The sequence below is a fragment of the Capra hircus genome, chromosome 15 (assembly GCF_001704415.2).
Source record: "Capra hircus breed San Clemente chromosome 15, ASM170441v1, whole genome shotgun sequence".
Classification (NCBI taxonomy): Eukaryota; Metazoa; Chordata; class Mammalia; order Artiodactyla; family Bovidae; genus Capra; species Capra hircus.
The window spans coordinates 39,503,230-39,528,306 of NC_030822.1; the positions used below are offsets into that span (position 1 = coordinate 39,503,230).

The 25,077-nt window shown below is 37.5% G+C and overlaps 1 protein-coding gene across 2 annotated transcripts in view; it reads right to left on the reverse strand.

The window, feature by feature from the left end:
* The window catches only part of SBF2 (SET binding factor 2), a 495,886-nt gene that overhangs the window by 15,992 nt on the left and 454,817 nt on the right, over nucleotides 1–25,077 (reverse strand). For both annotated transcript variants that reach the window (XM_018059528.1, XM_018059527.1), the window contains 3 exons: nucleotides 20,881–21,057; nucleotides 18,597–18,698; nucleotides 17,710–17,895 (listed from right to left, as the gene is read on the reverse strand). In XM_018059528.1, coding sequence (XP_017915017.1) covers nucleotides 17,710–17,895; nucleotides 18,597–18,698; nucleotides 20,881–21,057 — 465 coding nt within the window. The remainder of the gene's footprint in view (nucleotides 1–17,709; nucleotides 17,896–18,596; nucleotides 18,699–20,880; nucleotides 21,058–25,077) is intronic.

The window sequence follows — 25,077 nt, forward strand, 5'->3', positions numbered from 1 at the left end:
CTCGCCCTGCTCGAGCTGGAACTGCTGCTTAGAAAACATCCAGGTTTTCTAAGCGCTTGAGGGCACCATGGAGTCTGTGTCTGTGTGGCCATGAAGGCACCTGCAGGTGCTAACTGCTTGGGGTTAAAAACAGTCTGTCCCCATACTGGGGTTAATTATCAGGGCTGTTGGAAGTGGAAGAGAAGATGCTGAACAACTTGGTTCTTTTACTTGGTAGCAACAGTTTTAAGCAACAAGCATGTAAAAATTTCTTCGATGGAAAAAAAAAATCAAAGTGACCTGAATGCTGGAGTGATTAATGCCTAGATAACCACATTTGGAATCTGACATTAAGAAACTCAAGGAATTTTCTGAAATGTCTTTTTACTATGATGAAAAATTAAGACCTGATTATGAATACAAGACAAAAATCTCATGCTTAGACTTCTAGTAAAAAAGAAAAATTATACTCTCTCCATTTAGTCCTACATCCCAGAAACTGAGTTTGTCCTGTTAATTGGCTTCCTCCTGCCTTGTCAATAGGACACCCGGACTCTCCTGCCGTACCCCACCACAGTGCTCTCCACAAGGCACAGTACACCAGGCCTTCTCCTCCTCCTGTTAAGTATTGTTGTGATAGAGGAAATGGGATCAAGGCCAGAGATGTCCTCCAGGACTTATTACAGGGAATGAGTGAGACAGTAGAGGTTTGTTAGCCACTTTTTTTTTTTTTTTTTTTTTACTTTAATGAGGTATAACTGACATACAATAAGCTGCATATATTTAAAGTGTACAATATGCTACATTCTACCATCTCCATACACCTGCGAAGCCATTACCACCATTAACACAGTGAACCTACCAACCATAACTCCCCAGCGTTTCCTGCACCCTCCTCTGCAAGCAATGACTGATTTGCTTTTTGTCACTATGGGTTAATTGGTACCTACTTGAACTTTATATAGGCCATCCCTGGTGGCTCTGTGGTAAAGAATCCTCCTGTCAATGAAGGAGATGTGGGTTCAGTCCCTATGCTGGGAAGATCCCCTGGAGAAGGAAATGGCAAACAACTCCAGTACTCTTGCCTGGAAAATCCTACGGACGGAGGAGCCTGGTAGGTTACAGTCCACGGGTCGCAGAGAGTCGGACACGACTGAGCGACTTCACTTTACTTCAATGATTTTAATTTGCATTTCCTAATGACAAATGATAAAAGTATCTTTTCATCTGCTAATTTTCCATCTGTATATCTTTGAAGTTAGTATAAATGTTATACTATTAAAAAAATAGGTTGGTTGTTTCTTAAATATTGAGTTTTGAGAATCCTTTTTACATACTAGATATAAGTCTTCTAGCAGATACATGATTTGCAAATGTTTTCTCCCACTCTGTGATTTGTCTCTTCATTTTTTTTAACAGTGATTTTGAAAAACAAAAGTTTTTAACTTTGACAAAGTCTAATTTATCTAAGGGAGGCCTAGTGTGCTGCAATTCATGGGGTTGAAAAGAGTAGGACACGACTGAGCAACTGAACTGAACTGACTGAATTTATCTAATTTATTTTTAAAATTAATCTAATTTATTTTTTTCTTTTATGGATGATGCTTTTGGTGTTGAATCTAAGATATCCTTGCCTCATAACCCAAGATCACAAGGATTTCTTCCTATGTTTTCTTCTAGAAGTAGAGTATTATGACCCCTTTGGAATTAATTTTTATATTGATGCAAGGTATGGGTCAAAAATAATTATTTTGCATCTGGAAATCCAATTGTCTGATACCATTTGTTGAAAAGACTCTTTTCTACCTATTGTTTAGACATTTTTTATTTAAAATTTTTGTTGAAGTGTAGCTGATTTACAGTGTTGCACTGGTTTCTGGTGCATGGTGAAGTGATTATTTATATATATATACACACACACATATGTATGTGTGTATATATGTATATGTATGGGCTTCTCTGGTGGCTCAGCTGGTACGGAAGCTGCCTGCAATGCTGGAAACCAGGGTTCCATCCCTGGGTTGGGAAGATTCCCTGGAGAAGGGAAAGGCTACCCACTCCAGTATTCTGGCCTGGAGAATTCCAAAGACTGTATAGTCCATGGGGTCACAAAGAGTCGGACATGACTGAGTGACTTTCACATACACATACATCATATATATATATATTTATACACACACACATATATTCTCTTTCATATCCTTTTCCATTATGGTTTATTACAAGACATTGAATATAGTTCCCTGTGCTATACAGTGGGACCTTGTGGCTTAACTATTTTTTTTTTAAGCTAACACCTTTTCTTTTTTTGTTGTTTTCTTTTTTTTGTATATATATATATATTTTTTTTAATTTTTATTTTTACTTTATTTTACTTTACAATACTGTATTGGTTTTGCCATACATTGACATGAATCCACCACGGGTGTACAGGTGTTCCCAAACATGAACCCCCCCTCCCACCTCCCTCCCCGTAACATCTCTCTGGGTCATCCTCGTGCACCAGCCTCAAGCATGCTGTATCCTGCATCGGACACAGACTGGCGATTCGATTCTTACATGATAGTATACATGTTTCAATGCCATTCTCCCAAATCATCCCACCCTCTCCCTCTTCCTCTGAGTCCAAAAGTCCGCTCTACACATCTGTGTCTTTTTTGCTGTCTTGCATACAGGGTCATCACTGCCATCTTTCTAAATTCCATATATATGTGTTAGTATACTGTATTGGTGTTTTTCTTTCTGGCTTACTTCACTCTGTATAATTGGCTCCAGTTTCATCCATCTCATCAGAACTGATTCAAATGTATTCTTTTTAACGGTTGAGTAATACTCCATTGTGTATATGTACCACAGCTTTCTTATCCATTCATCTGCTGATGGATATCTAGGTTGTTTCCATGTCCTGGCTATTATAAACAGTGCTGTGATGAACATTGGGGTACATGTGTCTCTTTCAATTCTGGTTTCCTCAGTGTGTATGCCCAGCAGTGGGATTGCTGGGTCATAAGGCAGTTCTATTTGCAATTTTTTAAGGAATCTCCACACTGTTCTCCATAGTGGCTGTACTAGTTTGCATTCCCGCTTAACTATTTGATATATAGTAGTTTGCTAATCCCAAACTCCTAACTTATCCCTACCCTACCCCCTTTCCCCTCTGGTAATCATTATTTTTTTTTTTTCTATGTCTGTGAATCTGTTTCTGTTTTGTGAGTATGTTATTGTTATCATATTTTTGATTCCACAAATAAGTGATATCATATTTACCTATTAGTTTTGCATCTTTGTAAAAAATCAGTTGTCCATATACCATAATATGGAACTATTTCTGGACTGTCTATTCTGTTACATTGATCTATTTGTCTATCTTTATACCAATTATCCTCCTGTTTTGATTACTATAGCATTATAATAAAATCAGATAATGTTAGTCCCCCAATTTTGTTCTTTTTCAAAGTTGTTTTGGCTATTCTAGATCCTTTGCCTTTCCATATGCATTTAATTGAATTAAGTTTGCCAGTTTCTACAAAGTGGCCTCCTAGGAGTTTCATTATGATTACAATGAATCTTTAATTTGGGGAAACTGATATTTTAACATCGAGTTTTCTGATCCATGAACAACAGGTATTTCTTGATTTATTTCGTAAATATTTTCTCTTAGTAATATTTTATAGTTTGTGCCTAGGTCTTTAATGTATTTTGCTAGATTTCTTCCATTTTTTTGATACTGTTGTAAATAGTAATATTTTTAAATTTCAATTTTCCTATGGTTTATTGCTAGCATTGATTTTTGTATATTGAGCATGTATTCTGCAGCTTTGCTAAACTCATTTATTTTAGTATCTTTTTTCTTTTTTGGGGGGTAGAGTCCATAGATAATCATGTTGTTTGCGAATAAAGCTAGTTTTACTTCTTCCTTTCCAACGTGGGTGTCTTTATTATTATTTTCTTGCCTTACTGCATGGCTATTAAGTTTAGTACAATGTTGAATAGAGGTGGTGAAGCAGGCACTCACATCTTGTTCCTCATCTTAGGGGGAAAGCATTCAATCTTTCATTATTAAGTATGGTATTAGCTATAGGTTTTTTTGGTTTTGATACTGTTTATAGTTTAAGAGAATTTCTGAGAATTTTCACAAGGAAGGGATTTTATATTTTGTCAGAAGTTTTTTCTCTGCATCTACTGAAATGACTGTATGGGCTTTTTTTTTTTAGTCCCTTAGCATGTGTTTTAGCTGCACTGGGTCTTCGTTGCTGTGCACAGGCTTTCTCTAGTTGCGGTGAGTGGGAGCTACTCTTGTTGCAGTATGCAGGCTTCTCATTGTGGTGGCTTCTCTCGTTGTAGAGCATGGGCTCTAGGCTTGCAGGTTTTAGTAGCTGTGGCACTCAGACTCTACACGGGTTCAGGAGTTGTGTGCACTGGCTTAGTTGCCCTTTGGCATGTGGGATCTTCCCAGACCAGAGATTGAACTTGTGTCCCCTGCGCTAGCAGGCAGATTCTTAATCACTGGACCACTAGGGGAGTCCTAGTTCCTTAACATGGTGAGTTACACTAATTGATTTCAAGTGCGAAACTGACTGCATTCCTAGAACAAACCCCATTTGACCGTGGTATATCACTTTTAAAATATATTGTTGAATTTGATTTGCTGAAATTCTGTTTAGAAAATTTGAATCTATGACCATCAGAGATACTGATCTATAGTTTCCCTTTTTCTTTGTCAGATCAAGGTAATGCTGGCTTCATACACTGAGTGGCTTTTTGCTTAAATTTTCTGGAAGAGTTTTTGTAGAATTGCTATTATTTCTTCCCTGGGCTTCTCTGTTAGCTCAGTTGGTAAAGAATCTGCCTGCAATGCAGGAGACCCTGGTTCAATTCCCAGTTGGAAGGATCCACTGGAGAAAGACTAGGCTACCCACTCCAGTATTCTTGGCTTCCCTTGTGGCTCAGCTGATAAAGAATCCATCCACAATCCAGGAGGACCTGGGTTCGACCCCTGGGTTGGGAAGATCCCCTGGAGAAGGGAAAGGCTACCTACCCCAGTATTCTGGACTGGAGAGTTCCATGGACTGTATAGTCCATGGGGTTGTAAAGAGTAGGACATGACAGAGCGACTTTCACTTCCTTAAATACTTGGTAGAATTTGCCAGTTAAGCCACTGAGGCCTGAAGCTACCTTTCTACGTGGAAAGGTTTTGACTACAATTTCAATTTCTTTACTAGATACAGGCCTATTCAGGTTATATATCTTTTCTCGAGTGAGTGCGATAGTTTGTGTCTTTCAAAGAAATTGTCCATTGGAACTAAATTTTTTATTTTATTGATGCAAAATCGTTCACAATATTCCCTTATGCTCCGTTTACTATCTGTAGAATCAGTAGGGATGTCATCTTCATTTCTAATACTGGTAATTTGTGTTTTTTTTTCCTTTTAGTCTGGCTAGAGGTTTATTAATTTTACTGATCTTTTCAAAGAAAAGCTTTTGGTTTCATTAGTTTTCTTTATTGTTGGCTATAACTTGCCTAAAGGCAAGTCTGCTTCAAATAAACTTAGCTGTACTGTATTATGCAGAACTGGGAATGATAGGCATCTCAGCCTATAAATTAATTCTATGTGAGCATTTCCCCAAATATGCTGATGAAAAGAGTTTTAGGCCCCTTTCAATCATCATCTGGATTCTGTTGTTCAAAACAACTTTGTATTTATCTTGATAAAGAGCAAAAAAAATACAGATTTAAAATGTTAGGACCAACCTGTTTGAGGTATTTTTGGTTTTATTTTCCATTAAGTACTAAAACCTTCCAATTTCACTTATTTATAAGAAAATATGAAATGGAATCTGGAGAAATATGAGTTTATAGGGTTTTACTTTTTGCCCATATGCCATTAAGTACTTTGTAAAATTTAAAGACTCATAAAAATAAGCTATGACTCAAATCCCAGGAAATATCAACATTTTGGGAATAAAATATAATAAGTTAAAATTGGATTTTATTTCAGGAATTACAAATATTAAGCTACAAGAGAACCTGTATTTAATGGTATCAACATTTTAAAAATTATGAGTATACAAGACACATCCTGCCTATGGGGTTGCACAGAGTCGGACATGACTGAAGCGACTTAGCAGCAGCAGCAGACACACCCTAGAAAAAACAGGTAGCTAATACTAGTTTTTGTTATTTCACACATTAAGATTTAACAAACATTAACTGTGTACCTTCTGTGCCAATCATTTCACATAAGATTTTTAATCCTTCTGAGATATATATATATATATAAAGAAACTGAAGTACAAAGAGGTTAAATAATTTGTTAAAGATCAAAAATTAGTAAATGAGACTAATATGCAAACTCAAACGTACTTTATGGGCTCAAACATTAAAAGCTTTTAACGTGCAATTGCTTTGTTATAAAATAGTTTAGAGTATGCCAGTTTTGCCAGTTTTCAGTTGACTGGGAAGCAGGCAGACACCAGAAACTCTTGAATATACCATGAATCCATTAAATGCAGTTATTTTGCCAACATTCATGGATACATTTTAGAGTAACTGACCTATGTGAGGGGGCAGCTTAGCTGCTCAAATATGTACTCACAGGGAAAGCTCACATCTCTAAAAGGCAAATAGCTTTTCTCTTTGGAACAGGACCTAGCATAGTGCTAGCATAGTGCTGGCATGTGATAACTGTGAGGAGAATTCCTATCAGGAAGTCAGACCAGAGTGAGTCAATTTACAAACTGAACAAACTTCAAAGGCAAAGTTATAACTGTTACTTGTTTTGTTCCAAGTAGGAAATAATGAGAAAGTCCTAAGATGCACTCAAAGATTTAATCTAATGCTGGAATAAAGGAGATGCTTTCCTACATGCCATGTTTTCAAATTCATATTATATGTATGTTTCCCCCTTACTTTTAGAAAGAAATTTTAGGTAATTAAAACACATTTTTTGGATGTATTTTCCTTCTAAGTTTGGTTCAACTATTTTAAGAAAAGGAAGCATCCTGTAATGATATCATCAGAGCTAAGCCAATTTCTTTTGGAAGCAACAAAAAAATCTGCCAGATGTTGCTATTATGAAACAGTGATCCAGCGTTTATAATTCATCTGACACCTGGATATACTGGCGTAAACAATGGCTTTTTATATGATGAGGCAGTTCTAATTTAGGATCAGTGCTTCATCTGTTTTCTTTGTAACTCTATTAGTACTAATGGGCAAGTCTAAGCATACTTCCATGGATTGCCTTTTGGCATTCAGTGTGTTAGAAATGGTTAATAAGCAGTGAACACATTCCACCTGGGAAAGTTTCACTTGCTGCAGCATAATTTTGCATTTATTTTTTAAAATGTTCTTGGGCCTCGCTCTGTTTCGTGCTCCTGAGAGACTGAGGACAGCACTAATTCGAACTGTCTGCCAGAGAAGAGTCATGTAGAGCATTAGTGTTCACTTGAAAGGTATTCCAAGAAGGCATTTTCTAATGCCTAAAACCAGTACGTAAGAGATGAGGAAACACTACCGTATAATTAAGTCAGCAAGAATCATAAGCATTGTCTGTTAACTATAGTCTCCTGTTTTTGAATAAATATATAATCCCTTTCAGCACAGAATAATCTACTTCACCAAAACTATCACAGCCAAACATTCTTTAAATACTGCAATTAATGTCATATACTCACTTTGCCATGACTTGCCTGCACTCAGGTAATTATTAGGATACTAAGCTGAAGGGTTCAGACAAATTTTTAAAAATTTATATTTTAATTGTTTTTTTTTTTTTTTTTTTTTTTAACATGGTACAACCAGATTTGAAATCATACTAAAGGGTCTTTGGATCCTGTGAAGCACTCACCTGCAACTAATTGAGCTTTCATTAAAAGTCAACTTTTGTTTTCAATTTCAGAACTAACTGGTTTATACAGAATATTTACATTTTAACTCATTTAAAATAAGAAAGTTCCAAAAATTAAACATATGCCCCAAGTTCCTTTATCTAACTTAACAATACACAGTTTAAGCATCTATTGTAATGAATTCTAAAGGTAACAGAAATGTAATTCATACTTCATTTTAGTTTACGTTGAATTGTTTTTGGTTACACCACTAACGAGGTTCTTGTAGAACACAGGTTACTTTCCAACATTCTAGACTACTCATGCTTCCGTTCAACTCACCCAACCCAACAATAAAATACAAGCATTACATTTCAAGTAATTATTATTATACTTGGGACACAATGATATTCCCATCTGTGAGGACAGTATGTCTTATATGAGAATATTCCATGACTCTGCCTGTGAGTGGATTCCTTTGCTGACGCGAATATTTAGTTATGCAGAGCTCTGCAAATTGAATGTGGGTGTTTAACACCTTTAATAGTGTGTTTAACTGAAGCCAAGTTCAGCCACACAAACACAACCCCTAGCAACTCTCCCTCAAGTAAAGAAAAGGAATTTTTAAAAGGTACAAAGTCGAAAAGGAGGTGGGGAGAAAGGGAGCAGGAGACAGGAGAAGAGTAGGAAAATTCTGAAAGATGGAAAATGTAAGAATACCAGGAAATGACAGAAGATAAGAAGCTATACTAGGATGCCTGTAGGGTGAAAATGATTTGAAAAGGAAGAGTTTGCTCTGTAAACCCCAAAAGTCTTAGAAGCCCAAGTGCTATAAAGGGTAAGTGTTACACCCTTTATGGGGTCGCTCAGTCGTGTCGGACTCTTTGCTACCCCATAGATTGTAGCCCACGAGGCTCCTTTTTCCACGGAATTCTCCAGGCAAGAATACTGGAGCGGGTTGTCATTCCCTTCTCCAGATCTTCCTGATCCAGGGATTGAACCTGGGTCTCCTGCATTGCAGGCAGATTCTTACTTTCTGAGCCACCAGGAAAGCCCATAAAGGGGTAAAATAGGGGCTAAAAATGAGAACAGTTGCAAGTCTAGAGGCAGTGCTAAGACTTCCAGGGTCCTTTCCTACCCCATGAAGTCACGTGACTACCTTCTTGCAGGCAAAAGACTAGAGGTTTGTTGTTTTGAGAAACCAAACTTGGTAAGTTCTGGACTTGGGGACACCTGTGCACAAGCACGTTAATGATGAGACTGACAATGTATGGAAAAAGTAAAAACCTGCATACTTCACTGGGATTTTCCTGGACCTATTTCTTGCTGAGCTTCCAGAAAGCAGGCAGCCAGGTTTATAAGTGCCCTCTGGGTATCACACCGGCAAGTTTTTCTTTAGAGAAACTAGAGAGCAGTCGTCTTTTTTTAGAACTCCAGTTTACTGACAGGTTGGAGTTACTATTTAAAATATTTTTTTTTTCAGGTTCATTGAAGTACAATTTAAATATACTAAAATGCTCCTATTTTAAGCATACAGGTTGACTCGTTTTGGTCGCACGTTTGTGTAATTGTGGTGGTGTAACCGCCACCACAATGAGGATGCAGAATAGTTCCCTCATCCTATGACGTTTGCTCATGCCCTTTCGGAGTTGACTCCCTGCCCTGACCACCGGTTCCAGGCAACCACCGATCTATTTTTCTACCACTATTTTGCCTTTTGTAGGATATCCTATAAGCATATAGTGTGTAGTCTGTAGTCTTTTTAACCTATTTTTCTCCCTGGTTTTAATGAGAAATAGTTGGTATACATCACTGTAAAGGTTTTAGGCATATAGCATGGTTGTCTGAATTACATATATCATAAAATGATTACTACAGTGTGTTTAGCGGACATCTACCATCTCATACAGATAAAATGAGAAGAAAAACAAATTCTCCTTGTGACGAGATTTCTCTTTTTTCATGGATCATGCTTTTGACATGTCCATGTTGTATGTATTATTTCATTGCCTTTGCTTGCTGATTAACATTCCACTGTGAGCATATACCAGACTTGGTTCATCTGTTCACCAGCTGATGGATAATGGTTTTTCATGATACCCTTTTATAGTCATACCTATTCTCCTTTCCCCACTATCTCCAAACCTAATAATAATTGGGTATTAATAATAATTGATATTATCAATAATTAATGGTCTTATCGCTATAATTTCATCATTTTTGAAAATGTTATGCTAATGGAATCATAGTGTGTGACCATTTGAGACTGTTTACTCAGCATCATGCTCTTGAGATCCAATTCAAATTGTTGCCTGTTATCAGCAGCTCTCCCCTTTTTATTGCTGAGCAGTATTCTGTGGTGTGGATATACCACAGTCTTTAAGCCATCTACCTATTTTAAGACATTCTGTCCTCTCTCCCCTGCAATTTCTGGCTATGATAAATAAAACTTCTATAATGATACTTTCATATTTGAGCTGAGTTTCTTATAAAATGTATGCTGTTAGGTCATGTTATGTTTAGACTGTCTCCATTTAATGCAATTATTGATATGTTAAGGCTGAAGTCTGTCATTTTACGTTTTGTCTTCAGTTCTATATAGTTTTCCCTTTTTTTTCCTGCCTTATATAGATTACTTGAACATTTTTTAGAATTCCATTTTGACTTATCTCTAGTGTTTTTGAGAGTATATCCTTATATAGCTTTTTTAGTGGTTGTTCTAGATATTACACTACATATATTGTTATGGTCAACCGGTGTTTGTATTTTACCAGCTTCAGTGAAGTGTAGAAACCTTACTTGCCTTCACATCCCTTTGTGCCCCTCCATTTCCAATTGTCTTAACTATTTCCTCTACCTATATTGGGAACATCAAATAGTGTTATAATTTTTGCTTCAAGAATAATTTAGTGGGTTGCCATTTCCTTCTCCAATGCATGAAAGTGAAAAGTGAAAGTGAAGCCGCTCAGTGTCCGACCCTTAGTGACCCCATGGACTGCAGCCCACCAGGCTCCCCATCCGTGGGATTTTCCAGGCAAGAGCACTGGAGTGGGATGCCATTGCCTTCTCCATAACTATTTCCTCTACCTATATTGGGAACATCAAATAGTGTTATAATTTTTGCTTCAAGAATAATTTAGGGAGCTCAAGAGAAAAGTATATTGTGTTTACTCATATTTTACTTTGTTGTTTTTTTCCTTCCTGATATCCCAAGATTCCTTCTTTTATCATTTATTTTCTACTTGAAAAATTTCCTTTAGCCATTTAGGTCTATGATCCATTTCAGGCAAATTTCTGTGAATGATGTAAGAATTGGGGGTTCATAGTTTTCTATACAGATATTCAGTTATTCTATTACCATTTGTTGAAATGTTTCCTTTCCCCATGTCTGAGTTTACAATTATGCTCTGGGGGTGGGTGGGGTGGGGGAGAGCTGTCTTTAGAGTCTTAATCCCTTATTGTGGAAGCAGAAGTTAAATTTGCTTATTTTAAATATTTATTTATTTGGCTGCACTGGGTCTTAGTTGTGGCATGTGGGATCTAGTTCCCCAACCAGGGATAGAACCCAGGCCACCTGCATTGTGAATGCACAGTCTTAGCCACTGGGCCACCAGGGAAGTCCCTAAACTTACTTATTTTAAACTTTATTTCATGCTGTGAAATCAGAGGATATCACTTCAACATGTTGCAAAAAAGGAACAGTTACAAACTTTCATTTTAACTGAAAAAAAATTAAGTTAATTTTAGGATAAAAATGTGAAAACAAAAATATGGATATTTTCAAATGCCTATGGATAATACCTTAAAGTGCTTAGTAAAGAAGTTTATAAACAAATGGCCTATTCTCAGTTTAACTCTTATGTAAGAAAAGCTTGATGGGGGAATTCCCTCGTGGTTCAGTGGTTAGGACTCTGCACTGTCAATGCTGAGGGCCTGGGTTCAATCCCTGGTCAGGGGACTAAGGTTCCTGCAAGCTGTGTAGCATGGCCAAACAAACAAACAAACAAAAAAACCCCAAAACTTGACATGGGTTCAGTTTAATTCTTATTTAAAAAAAGTCTACATGGGTGAGTTTACCTGCCATTCCTCTCATTGAAGTACATTTTAAAAAAATATCCTTTTCCATTATGGTTTATCCTGGGAGACTGAATATAGTTTCCTGTGCTATACATGACAGGACATTGTCATTAATTCATTCTAAATGTAATAGTTTGCACTGACCAATACCAAACTCCCAATCTATCCCTCTTCCTCCCCACACCTTCCTTGGCAACCGCAAGTTTTATTTCTATGTCTGTGAGTCTGTTCCTGTCTTGTAGATAAGTTCATTTGTGCCATATTTCAGATTTCACATAGAAGTGACACCCCATGGTATCTGTCTTTCTCTTTCTGACATACTTGGCATAATAATCTCTAGTTGCATCCATGTTGCTGTAAATGGCATTATTTCATTCTTTTTTTGGCTGAGTAGTATTTCATTGCATATAGGTACCACATCTTCCTTATCCATTCATATTCAGGTTGTTTCCATGTCCTGGCTATTGTGGATAGTGCTGCTATGAACTTAGGGGTGCATGTATCTTTTTGAATTATAGTTTTGCCCAGGTATGTGCCCAGGAGTGGGATTACTGATCATATGGTAATTCTGTTTTTAGGTGTCTGATGAACTTCCATATTGTTTCCACAGTGGCTGCACCAACTTGCATTTCCACCAACAGTGTAGGAAAGTTCCCTTCTCTCCACACCCTCGCCACCATTTGTTATTTGGAGACTTTAACGGTGGCTGGTGTGATGGGTGAAGGTGGTATCTCATTTCAGTTTTGATTTGCATTTCTCTAATGATCTGCAATGCTGAGCATCTTTTCATGTGCCTACTGGCCATCTGTATATCTTCTTTGAAGAAATATGTCTATTAAGGTCTTATGCCCATTTTTCCATTGGGCTGTTTTTGTTGTTGAGCCATATGAGCTGTTTGTACATTGTGGAGATTAAATCCTGTTGTTCACATCATTTGCAAATATTTTCTCCCATACAGTAGGTTGCCTTTTTTTTTTTTTTATGGTTTCCTTTGCTGTGCAAAATCTTGTAAGTTTGATTAGGTCCCATTTGTTTATTTTTATTTCTATTGACTTGAGAGACTGACCTAAGAAAACAACGGTACAGTTTATGTCAGAGAATGTTTTGTCAATGTTCTCTTCTAGTATTTTTATGGTGTTATGGTTAAATCTTTAAGCCATTTTGAGTTTATTTTTGTGTATGGTGTAAGGGTGTGTTATAACTTCACTGGTTTACATGCAGCTGTCCAACTTTCCCAGAACCACATAAGAGACTTTTTCCCATTTGATATTCTTGCTTCCTTTGTCAAAGACTAACTGACGGTAGGTAGGTGTGTGGATTTATTTTTGGGCTCTCTATTCTATTCCATTTATCCATGTGTCTGTTTTTTTGTACCAATATCACAATTTTGATTAATGTAGCTTTGTAGTATTATCTGAAATCTGGGACAGTTAGGCTTCCTACTTATTCTAGTTCTGTGAAAAATGTCATGGGTAATTTGATAGGGATCGTATTAATTTTGTAGATTGCTGTGAGTAGTGCTGCCATTTAAACAATATTAATTCTTCCAATCCAAGAGCATAGTATATCTTTCTATTTCTGTGAAGCCTCTTTAAATTTCCTTTATTAATATTTTACAGTTCTCAGTGTATAACTCTTTCATCTCCTTGGTCTGGTTAATTCCTAGCATTTTTTTTGGGGGGGGTACAATTTTAAAAGTTATTATTTTTTATACTACCTTTCTGACATTTATTGTTAGTGTAAAGAAATACAAGCAATTTCTGAATGTTAGTCTTGTATCCTGGTACTTTGCTGAATTTATTAGATCTAGTAGTTTTTGTATGGTGTCTGTAGTGTTTTCTATACATAGTACCACGTCATCTGCATATAGTGACATTTTTACCTCTTCCTTTCAATTTGGATACCTTTCATTTTTCTTGTATGATTGCTGTGGCTAGGACTTCCAATACTATGTTGAATAAAAGTGCGAGTGGGCATCCTTGCTCCAGATTTTAGCTTTTCACTGTTGAGTATTATATTTGCTATAGTTTGTCATAAATAGCTTTTATTATGTTGAGATAGGTCCACTGTAACTCACTTCAGTAAAAGTTTTTATCACGAATGGATGTTGAATTTTGCCAAATGGTTTCTCTGCATCTACTGAGATGATCATGTGGTTTTTGATCGTCTTTGTTAATGTGGTACGTCACACTGATTTGCATATGTTGAGCCATTTTTGTAAACTTGGGATGAATCTCAAATGAAGGTGTATCATCTTTTCCCTGTGTTGTTGGGTCCAGTTTGCTAACATTTGTTGAGAATTTCTGCATCTATATTCACCAAAGATACTGGCCTGTAATTTTCTTTTTTAGTGGTATCTTTGGTTTTGGTATCAGGGTAACTGATGGTGGCTTCATATAATGTCTTTGGGACTGTTCCCTCCTCTTCAAACTTTTGTAAGAGTTTGAGAAGAATCAGTATAAGTTCTTTGTATATTGGGTAGAATTCACCTGTGAAGCCATCTGATTTTTGTTTGTAGGGAGTTTTTTTTTTTTTAAATTACAGGTTCTTTCACTTCTAGTGATCATTCTGTTCAAATTATCTATTTCTTTTTGATTCAATTTTGGTGAGTTTTATGCTTCTAGAGGGCTTCCCTGGTCGTCTATGGTAAAGAATTCGCCTGCCAATACAGGAGACACAGGTTCGATCCCTAGGTCAAAAAGATCTCCTGGAGAAGGAAACCCACTCCAGTATTCTTGCTTGGGAAACTCCATGGACAGGGAAGCCTGTGAGTCAGACAAGACTTAGTGACTAAAAACAACAACGTTTCTAGAAGTTGTTCATTTTTTTTTAGCTTGTCAAATTTGTTGGCATGTAATTGTTCATAGTATTGTCTTATGGTCTTTGTATTTATGTGGTATCAGCTGAGATTTCTCCTTTTTCATTTCTTATTTTGTTTTTTTTTTTTTTTCTGGGGGGAGGGGTGGTTTCTCTCTTTTCTTTTTGGTGAGCCAGGCTAGAAGTTTGTTGATTTTGTTTACCCTTTCAAAGAACCAGCTCTTGGTTTTATTGATTTTTTTCTATTGTGCTTTTTAATCCCTACATGTTCTTTAAGTGTGAACACCACATTATGAAGACTGTGACTTTAATTGTTAAAGATACACATTTTTATATGCCAAAGACATTAAAAGTCAGTTGCTTCATCTAGTATTTAACTGAACAAACAGTGATATTATTTTAATGGAGGGGTAAAACTGATTGAGTGTACTTATTGAGACAACACAGACATCCAGTGAGGAGACTTAAAACCTTTCAAGTGATTTTTGACAGTATTATAGTCAAGTTGGATGTGAGTAATTCTTTATGACACAGAGCCACTGAAAGTTTGTCTGCTTTAAAGATTTTTGTAAAAGAGGATAAAAGCATCATATCTGAGCATTCAGAAGATTTTACTAGCAATTGTACTTTGGATATCCGAGATGGTCCTGATGAAGGGTAACAAGAGCCTGAATAAGGCTGAACCAGGTGGTCATTCAAATTTACATGTATTCATTTGTTGTACGTATTTACTGAGGGTATACTACACTCCAGAGATTGAAATTATAATTAGATATTAGGGATATGAAGACTAATTATGACACAGACCCTGCTCCCAAGAATTCTCAGTCTAAGTAGAAGGCGACAGACATTTATTGATAGATCCTCGTGTATAGATGCTATCAAGGAAGTCTGTAGATGGTTCATTAGAATACAAACGAAGAGGCCTGGAAAAGGTTCAAAGATTACCTAGAAAGAATCATGAAATGTAGTGCTGAGAACAGTGCCTGGCATAACAGTAAGTGGTCAAGAAGTATTAGCAATGACTGCAAGGGTGGGAGGCAGACAGGGAGGCAAGAAATAGCCTGGCGCACTCGGTTAGCATAGTAAGTGTGAGATAAGTGCTCCATGAAGAACGGGTATGCCTTCACCTGTCCAGCAGTGAGAAGAGATGCCTGCACATCTCCTTTGGTCTCAGTTAAGTTTTTTGTTTCACAGACAATGGGCTTCACGCTTCTCCCTCATCTATTTGCTGAAAGGAATCTGAATCAAAACGCTAATATTCCAACAGGAAGCAAATATATCATTTGCTACAAAGAGTTTAAAAGCATAAGCTCAACCTTGCGGCCAGCTTCTCCAGATGCTGCTCAAATCAATTAAAATTATTCAGTAGGTCTTTAAAAAGCTCTAGAGCAATCAAAAACATAACCTCCAGTGTGTGTGTATGTTGGGAATGGCATCCAGGCGGGGGTGGTGTACAAGTCACTGCTAACGTGTATGGAGTTTATCGGGTGATAAAACAATCTGAAATTGCTTGTGGTAGTTGTACAACTCTATGAACATACTAAAAACTACTGAATTATACACTTTAAATACTTTTTAAATATATAAAGTGAATTGATAAAGCTGATGAAGTGATTAATAGAATACAAATCAAAACACAACCATACATAAGATGACTGAGTTCCAAAACTGGTTCCTAAAAATATTTTTACTTTTCCTTTCAATAGATACTTGAGGCCAAGGTATTTCAATTTCAAAGAGGTTCATCATTCTGACAAATATGTGTGACATGTCAGAACCCATTCACTGTTGATGAAACACAGCTGAAAGCATGAACCTTGTTCTTTCCAGGCCAGTTTAGCCACTGGTGCCAATACCTTCAACTTGCAGACTCAGTGCCATCCAGTTCTCAAGCCCAATCCTGACCAAGGCCTGAGATGAAGGTAGGAGGGAGCCCAGAACATTCACATCTCCTGTTCCCACTGGATCTGACTGCATTACATACCTCTGTTTCTATCTGGCTCTTTGATTAGTCCTGATTATGTCACCCAGTAGAACTGAGCCATTGTTTTCAACCTCAGAGGCTTGCCTGGTCAGGCCCTAATTCTTTCTACCTCTCCTAAATTCTCAGGCACAAGGTAGGGTTTTCCCCAACTGGGAAGACCACGTGTAGGATTTCAAGCCCCACCATCACCTAGAGATTTTTGCTATTCTACACTAGAACAAATCTTCTTAGAGAATAAGCCCAAGTTTGTTCCTCTTCTTGGTAGGTGGTAATTTAGAGTGCTGACCCCTTCACTTGGGGCTTCCCTGGTGGCTCAGTGGTAAAGAACCTGTCTGCCATGCAGGAGATGTGGGTTTGATCCCCAGGTTGGGAAATCCTCTGGAGAAGAAATTGGCAACCCACTCCAGTATTCTTGCCTGGGAAATCCCATGGATGGAGGAGCCTGGAAGGCTATAGTCCATGGGGTTGCAAAAGAGTAGGACATGACTTAGTGACTAAACAAGAATAACCCCTTCACTTGGGATCAAGCTCAACAACCAGCTCAGCTGTCTTAAGTTCAGAAACCAACTAGTTTGAACTTCACTGGCAGTTCAGTGATTAAGAATTTGCCTGCCAATGAACGGGACGTGGGTTTGATCCCTGGTCTGGGGAGATTCCACATGCTTCAGGGTAATGAAGCCTGTGTGCTGCAGCTGCTGAGGCCCCAGCACTCTAGAGCACTGGCTTGCAACACGAGAAGCCACTGTCATGAGAAGGCTGCTCGCCGCAACCAGAGAAAGCCTGTGCAGCAATGAAAACCCAGCGCAGCCATAAATAAACAAACAGAAACTAAAAAAAGAGATCAACTAGTTCTTTTTCTTTTCCATTCCCAGACATCTACTGCTGAGATTTCATCAAGTCTATGGCTGAGTCCATCAGAGTTGCGGCACAAAGATACCTGGCACAGCAATGCAATACTCAATAAATGCTAGTTCTGTTCTTTTCTTCATATCTAGTCGATTTAAACTGGCTCTACTTACCTGGTGTACGCAATCTAAGAACTGTAGGAAGACGGGAGTGAAACCACTGCCCTGACAGCTGAGGGTCAAGCTGCTCCGCTGACTGAATTTATGACCAAATGAGAGCCACTCTTTCTCGACCAGCATCCGGAAGCCTTCGAGTGTCCTATAAAAGGGGTCACTGAGTAACTGAACCAGGGAGGTCACCTAGGGCACAAGCAGGTTGGATACTTCATTACTTGCAGTCCCGAAAAATTCCTACTGCTAAGACAAAGCACTTCATTTTGATGACGGCTACTCTACAAGCAAAGTTATTTGGATAGCAAATTTGTTCACTAACCTGTCCAGGACAACTAACTGTATTAATTCTACAAGCTTTCCATTAAAAAGTAAGACTCAAATTCATTTTTGTTACATTTTTCTACAGAGAATTAAGAATTTAACCCTTGTCTGGCCAGTTTGCTGACTGTGGCTTTCTCCTAGGTTAATCAATAAGGTCAGAGGATCAGTTCAAACCTACATCTCCTGGGAGATGTAGACTAATGTTTTCCTGTAGATTACACTCATACTTTGGGGTGAGTAAAGAAGGGGCTAACAGAACCAGAGAAAGAACTGAGAAAACATAGGAAAGATGGCCTGTGTCCTACATTGCTGGTCATGCTTGCATGGTACATCTGTGGTGATGCTCTGTGGAGCCTGATGACCTGAGTCAGAGTGCTCAGGCTGTGGAGGGCCTAGCAACTCCTGGCACAGAGCTTTTTGATGGATACCAGGTGGTGTTTAACAGAGTACATTCTGTGTCCATAAACACATTAGTCATCATACAAAAGATTCACCTGCAGAATTTTAAAATAATTCAATTGAAATACAAATATAAAACTATCAGAGAAAATGGTTTAATAATTTACTTGTGCAGTGATGTCCCAGCCTTCTTCCAAACACACCAAAACTGAGGAACCATTCTCAAGTACTTCTGAAACAACCACAGCCAGCTGCAATATCCTATGAAGCTACGAAAAAGGAACAGAGGCCACATTTAGACCAAGTGCTTTCTGAGCACCAAGAACAGACACTCTTGCTATCAGCCTTAGATAATCAAACAAGTTAGGGATAAAATATTTCAACAACAAAGAATCATATAAATTATAAACAATTAAAACTCTTCATCAAAATCAAGATTAAACAATGACACAATTTAAAACAATGTGTTCAAGTGATACTTATTGAAGTAAATTGAGCTCATGATTCCCTTCAAAGCCAAAAAGCTATTATAATTCTATGGAGTGGCAAAGACAGTTTTAAGTGGCCCTTGCAATACAGTTATTGGATTTAAAGTTTCTTATATGATGTAGTATGTTTTATCTCAGAGGGCTGCACAACTTTGTAAATATACTAAAAAGTATTTTTCATTTTCATTTTAACTGAACTATACACTTTTTAAATTTTAAAAACCTCTCATACTAGAGAAAATATCCATACCAAAAATCTTAGGAGAAAGAAAAATATTACAATATATATATAAAATGCATCTCCCTAGAGAAATTATAAAAGATATTGCTTCTATCAAATGTGAATTGTACACTTAAGTATTTGTACTGTGTATTAAATGAGAAGAAAACTTGCATTTGTGCTCAGCTTTTTGAGGCAAGCCAACTGACTCAAAGTCCCTAATGAACAATTAGGTTGTGAGCAGAGCATATAGATCTCAAAACTAAATGTGTAACATTCTGATTTAAAAAAATTTTTTTAAGCCTTACTTGACATAATTTGTAGAATGAATCCAACTTGGAATTTAAACACCCCCACCAACATATTTTAAAGAGCTAGGCTATTTTAAAAACAGGAAAAAGGCAGGTGTCCCCTCCGGGAATGGGAAGCTCCTCACCCAAAAGTTCCTATAACACAACTATTACCAGGCCTGAATTCTCTTGGGCTTAGTTAGCATTTTCTCTAAGTTAACTTTTAAATTGCCAATATTCCAGTGGGACAATGTTTTCCATTGTTTTTAGTCACTAATTTCTGATATGGATCCACTATGAAGTAAGGAGCAGAATGCAGAATAGCAGAAACAGATGGATAGGTTGAGTGGTGGGAACATTTTGGGGCTGGGGCTCATAGCTTAGGAACAGAAGGGACAGAAGGATTGCTCAGCTTCCATGGCTACTTCAAAGTATCCTGAATTGCCTTAACAGTAATTAACACAGCCTCATACAGATTTATAGCTAAGTATATATGTGGCTGTTTTCCTAGAGTTTAAGTACCTTGAGAATAGTCACTGCCCTGGGTTCTTACATCATTTCCTGGCTTTTTTCTCCCCCTTTTTAGTCCCATGTACTGTGGGAAACAATCCATTTTCCTCCTCAAGCAAGGAAGGGGGAAAAAAAAGAGTCAGAGACTTGGAGGTTGATGTAGACAGGGGAGGGAGGGGCTGTGCACTCCTGTCAGGGGGAGAAGGAGTAATGAACAAGCGCGAGGGGCCTAAAGACACGGCTGTACTGTAGAGAGGCTCTTGGCCAAATGTCTGCATCAGTGTCTGAAACATGCATGTCATAAATACCGTTCTTTCTGTGGTTTGGAAGACATGTAGGTTACGTGCTGGCATACCTATTTCCTTAATTTCTCGATAGGAGTTCAGTTGAAAACATCACAAGACTGACTTAGCTGAAGGAAGGATAAATGGTTTTTTCCTAAACCTTAAGAAGGCTTCAGGGCATCCAATGTGCCTTTGGTGGGCTGGTTTGGGGATGAATCCAAAATCCAGAGAGATGGAATGGGTAGAGACAAAAAGAAAGTGAAAAAGTAAGAGGAAAAGGCCCTTGGAGCCACATAGAAGTCACGTTCTGTCCTGGATTATCACTCTGCTAATGACAGACCAGAAGCCTTATAAATACATGTTAATTAAATTTGTTACGTATCAAAAAGTTTTCACCTAAAAACAATAATCTTTCTTAGCATCCTATGGAGACCAAATTTCAGTAACAGAGAAAAACCCAAGGATGAAGAATTCCACCCCTGCACCTCCTACATCAAGTGGTGCCCTGGAACTGAAAGGCTTTTATAGAGGACACACAAGAAGGGGAGAGAGTGTCAGGTAGTGGGGAATACAATATTCTTTTCCTCAAATATCAATTTTGTATATCCCCTTGGGACTCTCTTTCCTTGAGTTAGAAGACAAGCTGTTCCAAATATTACCTGTGGGAACCACTCAGAGTCTCCCAGCGCTCTTAGGAAGGTCACTTCTGAGTCAGTAGGGATGGCACTTGGAACACAAGCCCTCATCAGCTTTTTGAAACTGGCTTTCACTTGTCGGATGTCATGATATTCAACAGGAACAAACTCACAATTTAAAGCAAATTCTAACTTGAAGTTCTGTGGATGAAGATGCAGAGAATTAAGCAGATGAAGTGTTAACAGGTAGAAGAGCAATGTTCTCAACAGGTTAATGCTTAATAATACATAGTCAGTTGAGCCAAGGAACCTGCAGGGGCTGCAATGGGTCAAGAAGCTCAATCTTGTGTGGCTAATGCGTCAATATTGCTGGAAAGAGATATTCAGTAAGGTCTAGTGGTTTGACTTGACTTCTCACTCTGAAACTTGAAGAGGCTACTTGTAGACTGGAATCTATCTGATGGAGCTTATAGCACCAAATAGAAGCCACTTATAAAGGCCATGAGGACTTCCCTGGTGGCTCAGACAGTAAAGTGTCTGCCTACAATGTGGGAGACCTGGGTTTGATCCCTGGGTCGGGAAGATCCTCTGGAGAAGGAAATGGCAACCCACTCCAGTACTCTTGCCTGGAAAATCCCATGGACAGGGAAGCATGACAAGCTACAGTTCATGGGGTCGCAAAGAGTTGAACACGACTGAGCGACCTCACTTTCACTTTCTTATAAGGCCATGAACCTGGAAGTCTAAAGAGGAACCAATGATGCATGACTAATCCAAAACTGTAAACTAAATCTCCCAAAGATGTACGTTACAATTAAAAGGTAATATGCTATTGAGCTTCCAAAGCTCTACAACTTAAAGTTTATAGACATACACATTTGTTTCTTATTATGCAAGTAAAACAAAGCCACTGTGAAAATGAAAAAAAACAGAGATAAACATTGAGAAGGAAATAGAAATCACTGTCTCACTCTCCTAAGACTACTAATATTGTAGTTATTCTTTTAAAGCCAATAAAAAAAAAATGATATACAGTAAAACATGAGAGGCTTTGTTGATTTCTAACTTTTGGACAATTTTTTCCACTCAATATGACATATATTTCAATCTATATTTATTTCAGTACTTTTACTCAAATAAAAATTCATACAGAATTTTTGTACTTTTAATGCACATGGAGTTTTTCCAGGTGAGTGTTCAATATTAACTAAAGAACGCTAAATTGATGGCTCACTGAAATAGTTTATTCTGATCATCTAGTTGCCTACTTCTGAAGATTTAAAAGTTCTCCAGCTTCTTATGGCAAAGAATGAATGAATTTTCTCATGTTCTTTTCACTTTCTTCATATCCTGCCTAAATTACTCGAAACGGGATCATCTGTTTCCTGAGGACTGACTATACAATAACGTGAATGTGATTAACACTACTAAAGTGTGTATGTTAAGACAGTAAATTTTACGTTATTTGTATTTTATCACAACTAAGCAAAATTGCTGCCAAATATTATATAATAGGGTGCATTTCATGCTTTATACTGGTTAGAGTATTTTTTAAAGGTCTATAAAAGTTTTCAAATAAAAAGCAAAAACTCCCAAGATTTATTTTTTCCCTTTAAAAAGCATTTCCAACATATATTAAGAAAAAAGTTTCTTTGTCTTAGTAATTCCACCTTTAGGGAGCTACCCTAAAGAAATAATCTAAAATGTAGGAAAAATCCTCTAGTGGATTGTATTGTATCTCAATAAAAAATAAAAATAAAAAAGCTGTATGCTACTGTAATTTTACATATAGATGATAAAGAAAAACAGAAAGGAACTCATGTTCTCATACTGCTAGGTTCTTTATCTCAAGTCATAACATGTTTCCATGTTGTATATATAATAGACTTCATAATTATTTCAATCATTGGATAATTTTCCAAATTGTTGGATATTTTGGTTTATCAACTATGTGTAAAATTTCAGTCACATTTTCAAGTTTTTTAACCTTTTTTTTTGCTTTACTTTAAAAGTTACATACAATTCAAAACATTTATTATAATCCAGATATACTTACCAAGATACTTGAACATCTATATTCCTGAGTATAGTTCCTTGTGCTATACAGCAGGTTTTTTTTTGTTACCTACTTTTTAAACTTTTAATTGAAGTATACTAAATTGATTTACAATGGTGTGTTATATAAATTAAAAAAAAACAACTTCTAATACATGAAAAATAGTTTATTTTTCAGGACAACTAGATTCTTTTCTATTTCCGATCTAAACTTGAGGTAGGTATACTTACCTTAAGAGGCTTCCCTGGTGGCTCAGACATTAATCTGCCTGCGATGCAGGAGACCCAGGTTTGATCCTTGGAGAAGGGAATGGCAACCGACTCCAGTATTCTTACTTGAAGAATTCCAGAGAGAGAGGAGCCTGGCAGGCTATAGTCCATGGGGTCACAAAGAGTTGGACGTGACTAACAGAGTAACACTTTCATACTTATCTTATAAAGCAGGAGTTATCAACCATAGTGTTGAGACACACTGTCATAAGGAATTTGTCACCAAGATATTAAAGTATATGAATTAAAAATGGTAAATAAAGCCAATTCCAGATTATTTAGAATAAGTCACTCTCACTATGGGTTTCCTGTGTTGGGTTCCTTTTGCTGGGAGAAAAAGGTGTGGAGCTGTAGCTAGGCAGCACTGTGCTGGCCAGACTGAGGCACACATCAAACAGACATGCACCCACATCTACAGACGGAGTTCAACAAAAAACGTGAATGGAATACATGAAAATCCTAATAAATAACGTGCCATAAATTTTGTTTGGGATTATGGAATTATGCTTTTTAAATATAATATTGTATTGATGAAAGAGAGAAGGGAGGAAAGAGAGGAGGAAGGGTCTTTCGTGGCCAGTCTTTCTTACTTGTATATGCCTGATCAGACAGCTTATCTGAAGACTGATGTGCAGAGGGAATGGTAGCAATGTGCATTCAGGAGACAAACCTTGGGGAGTGACTCAGATCATAAGTGGTGTGCCTAAGTGTGAGAAGTCTGTGCTCTGGGAAAGACACTGGTGCCAAGGAGGCTGTGCAGGCCTCCCTGGGCTACTGTTGAAAAGCATCCCAGTTATTTTCTGGACGTAAGATTACCTGCTGCATCAGAAGACACGTGTGCATATTTAAAAACTGAGCATTACCCAGCAGTTTCATTCTACCCTAAAGCCTGGAGACTAAGTGACTACAGCAGTCCAGGCAGCGGGAGAAGTGCCAGCTAGATTGCCACAGAGGAGCTGACGCAGGCTCTGGCATCCTTTGGACCAAGCCTGAGGGATCCTGCTTGCAGCCTCCATTCTTCAGTTCAACTGAAGGTCTGCCTAGATTGTCCAGTGCTCACCGGAGCCCTGGACTAAACTTGAGAGGATTTCTTAATTAACAAATGCTTTTTATTTCCCACACACCTGTCAGTAACGATGAAATTTATTTTGTAATGTGTGAATTGCAAAACATTAAATCCAGAATAATTAATGTTGCTTTTGGAGATAGAGACTGTCTTTACAATTTAGAGGACTTGAGCACAGTGAAGCTCTTTAGCATAATTGAAAAGTAAGAATAAAGTTGATTAGCAGCTAATTAATATTTTACATTTTCTGACATGTCTTAGAGGACATGTGTCTCTCTATATAGCCTTGAGAAATCTTAAAAAAATGTAACCTAAGAAGTACAACCTCAGCCTTCCCTTGCTTCCATATGCAGTGCCATACTCCTCTTTCCACTCGTCCTCCTTCCTATAGCTTTATCAAGGTTTACGAAGAACAGAAACATCTGTTTTGCCATGGGCACAGATTCTGGAAGCTGAACTGAGAGAGTGGAAAACCACAGCCTGAATAGCCTTCTTTCTTCTTTTTTAAAATGTATATTCCCTAACAGTCTTGATGTTTATGCTGATTTTCAAAATGATTATGTACCACAACTTCTTTACTCATTAACAGTGAAGAATATAATAATGGAATATTACTCAGCCACTAAAAGGAACAAAATTGGATCATTTGTAGTGATGTGGATGAACCTAGAATCTGTCATACAGAGCGAAGTAAGTCAGAAAGAGTAAAATATTGTATATTAATACATATATATATCCATCTAGAAAATGTTTCTGATGAACCTGTTTGCAGGACAGGAAGAGAGACACAGACATAGAGAATGGGCTTGTGGACACAGCGGGGAAGGAGG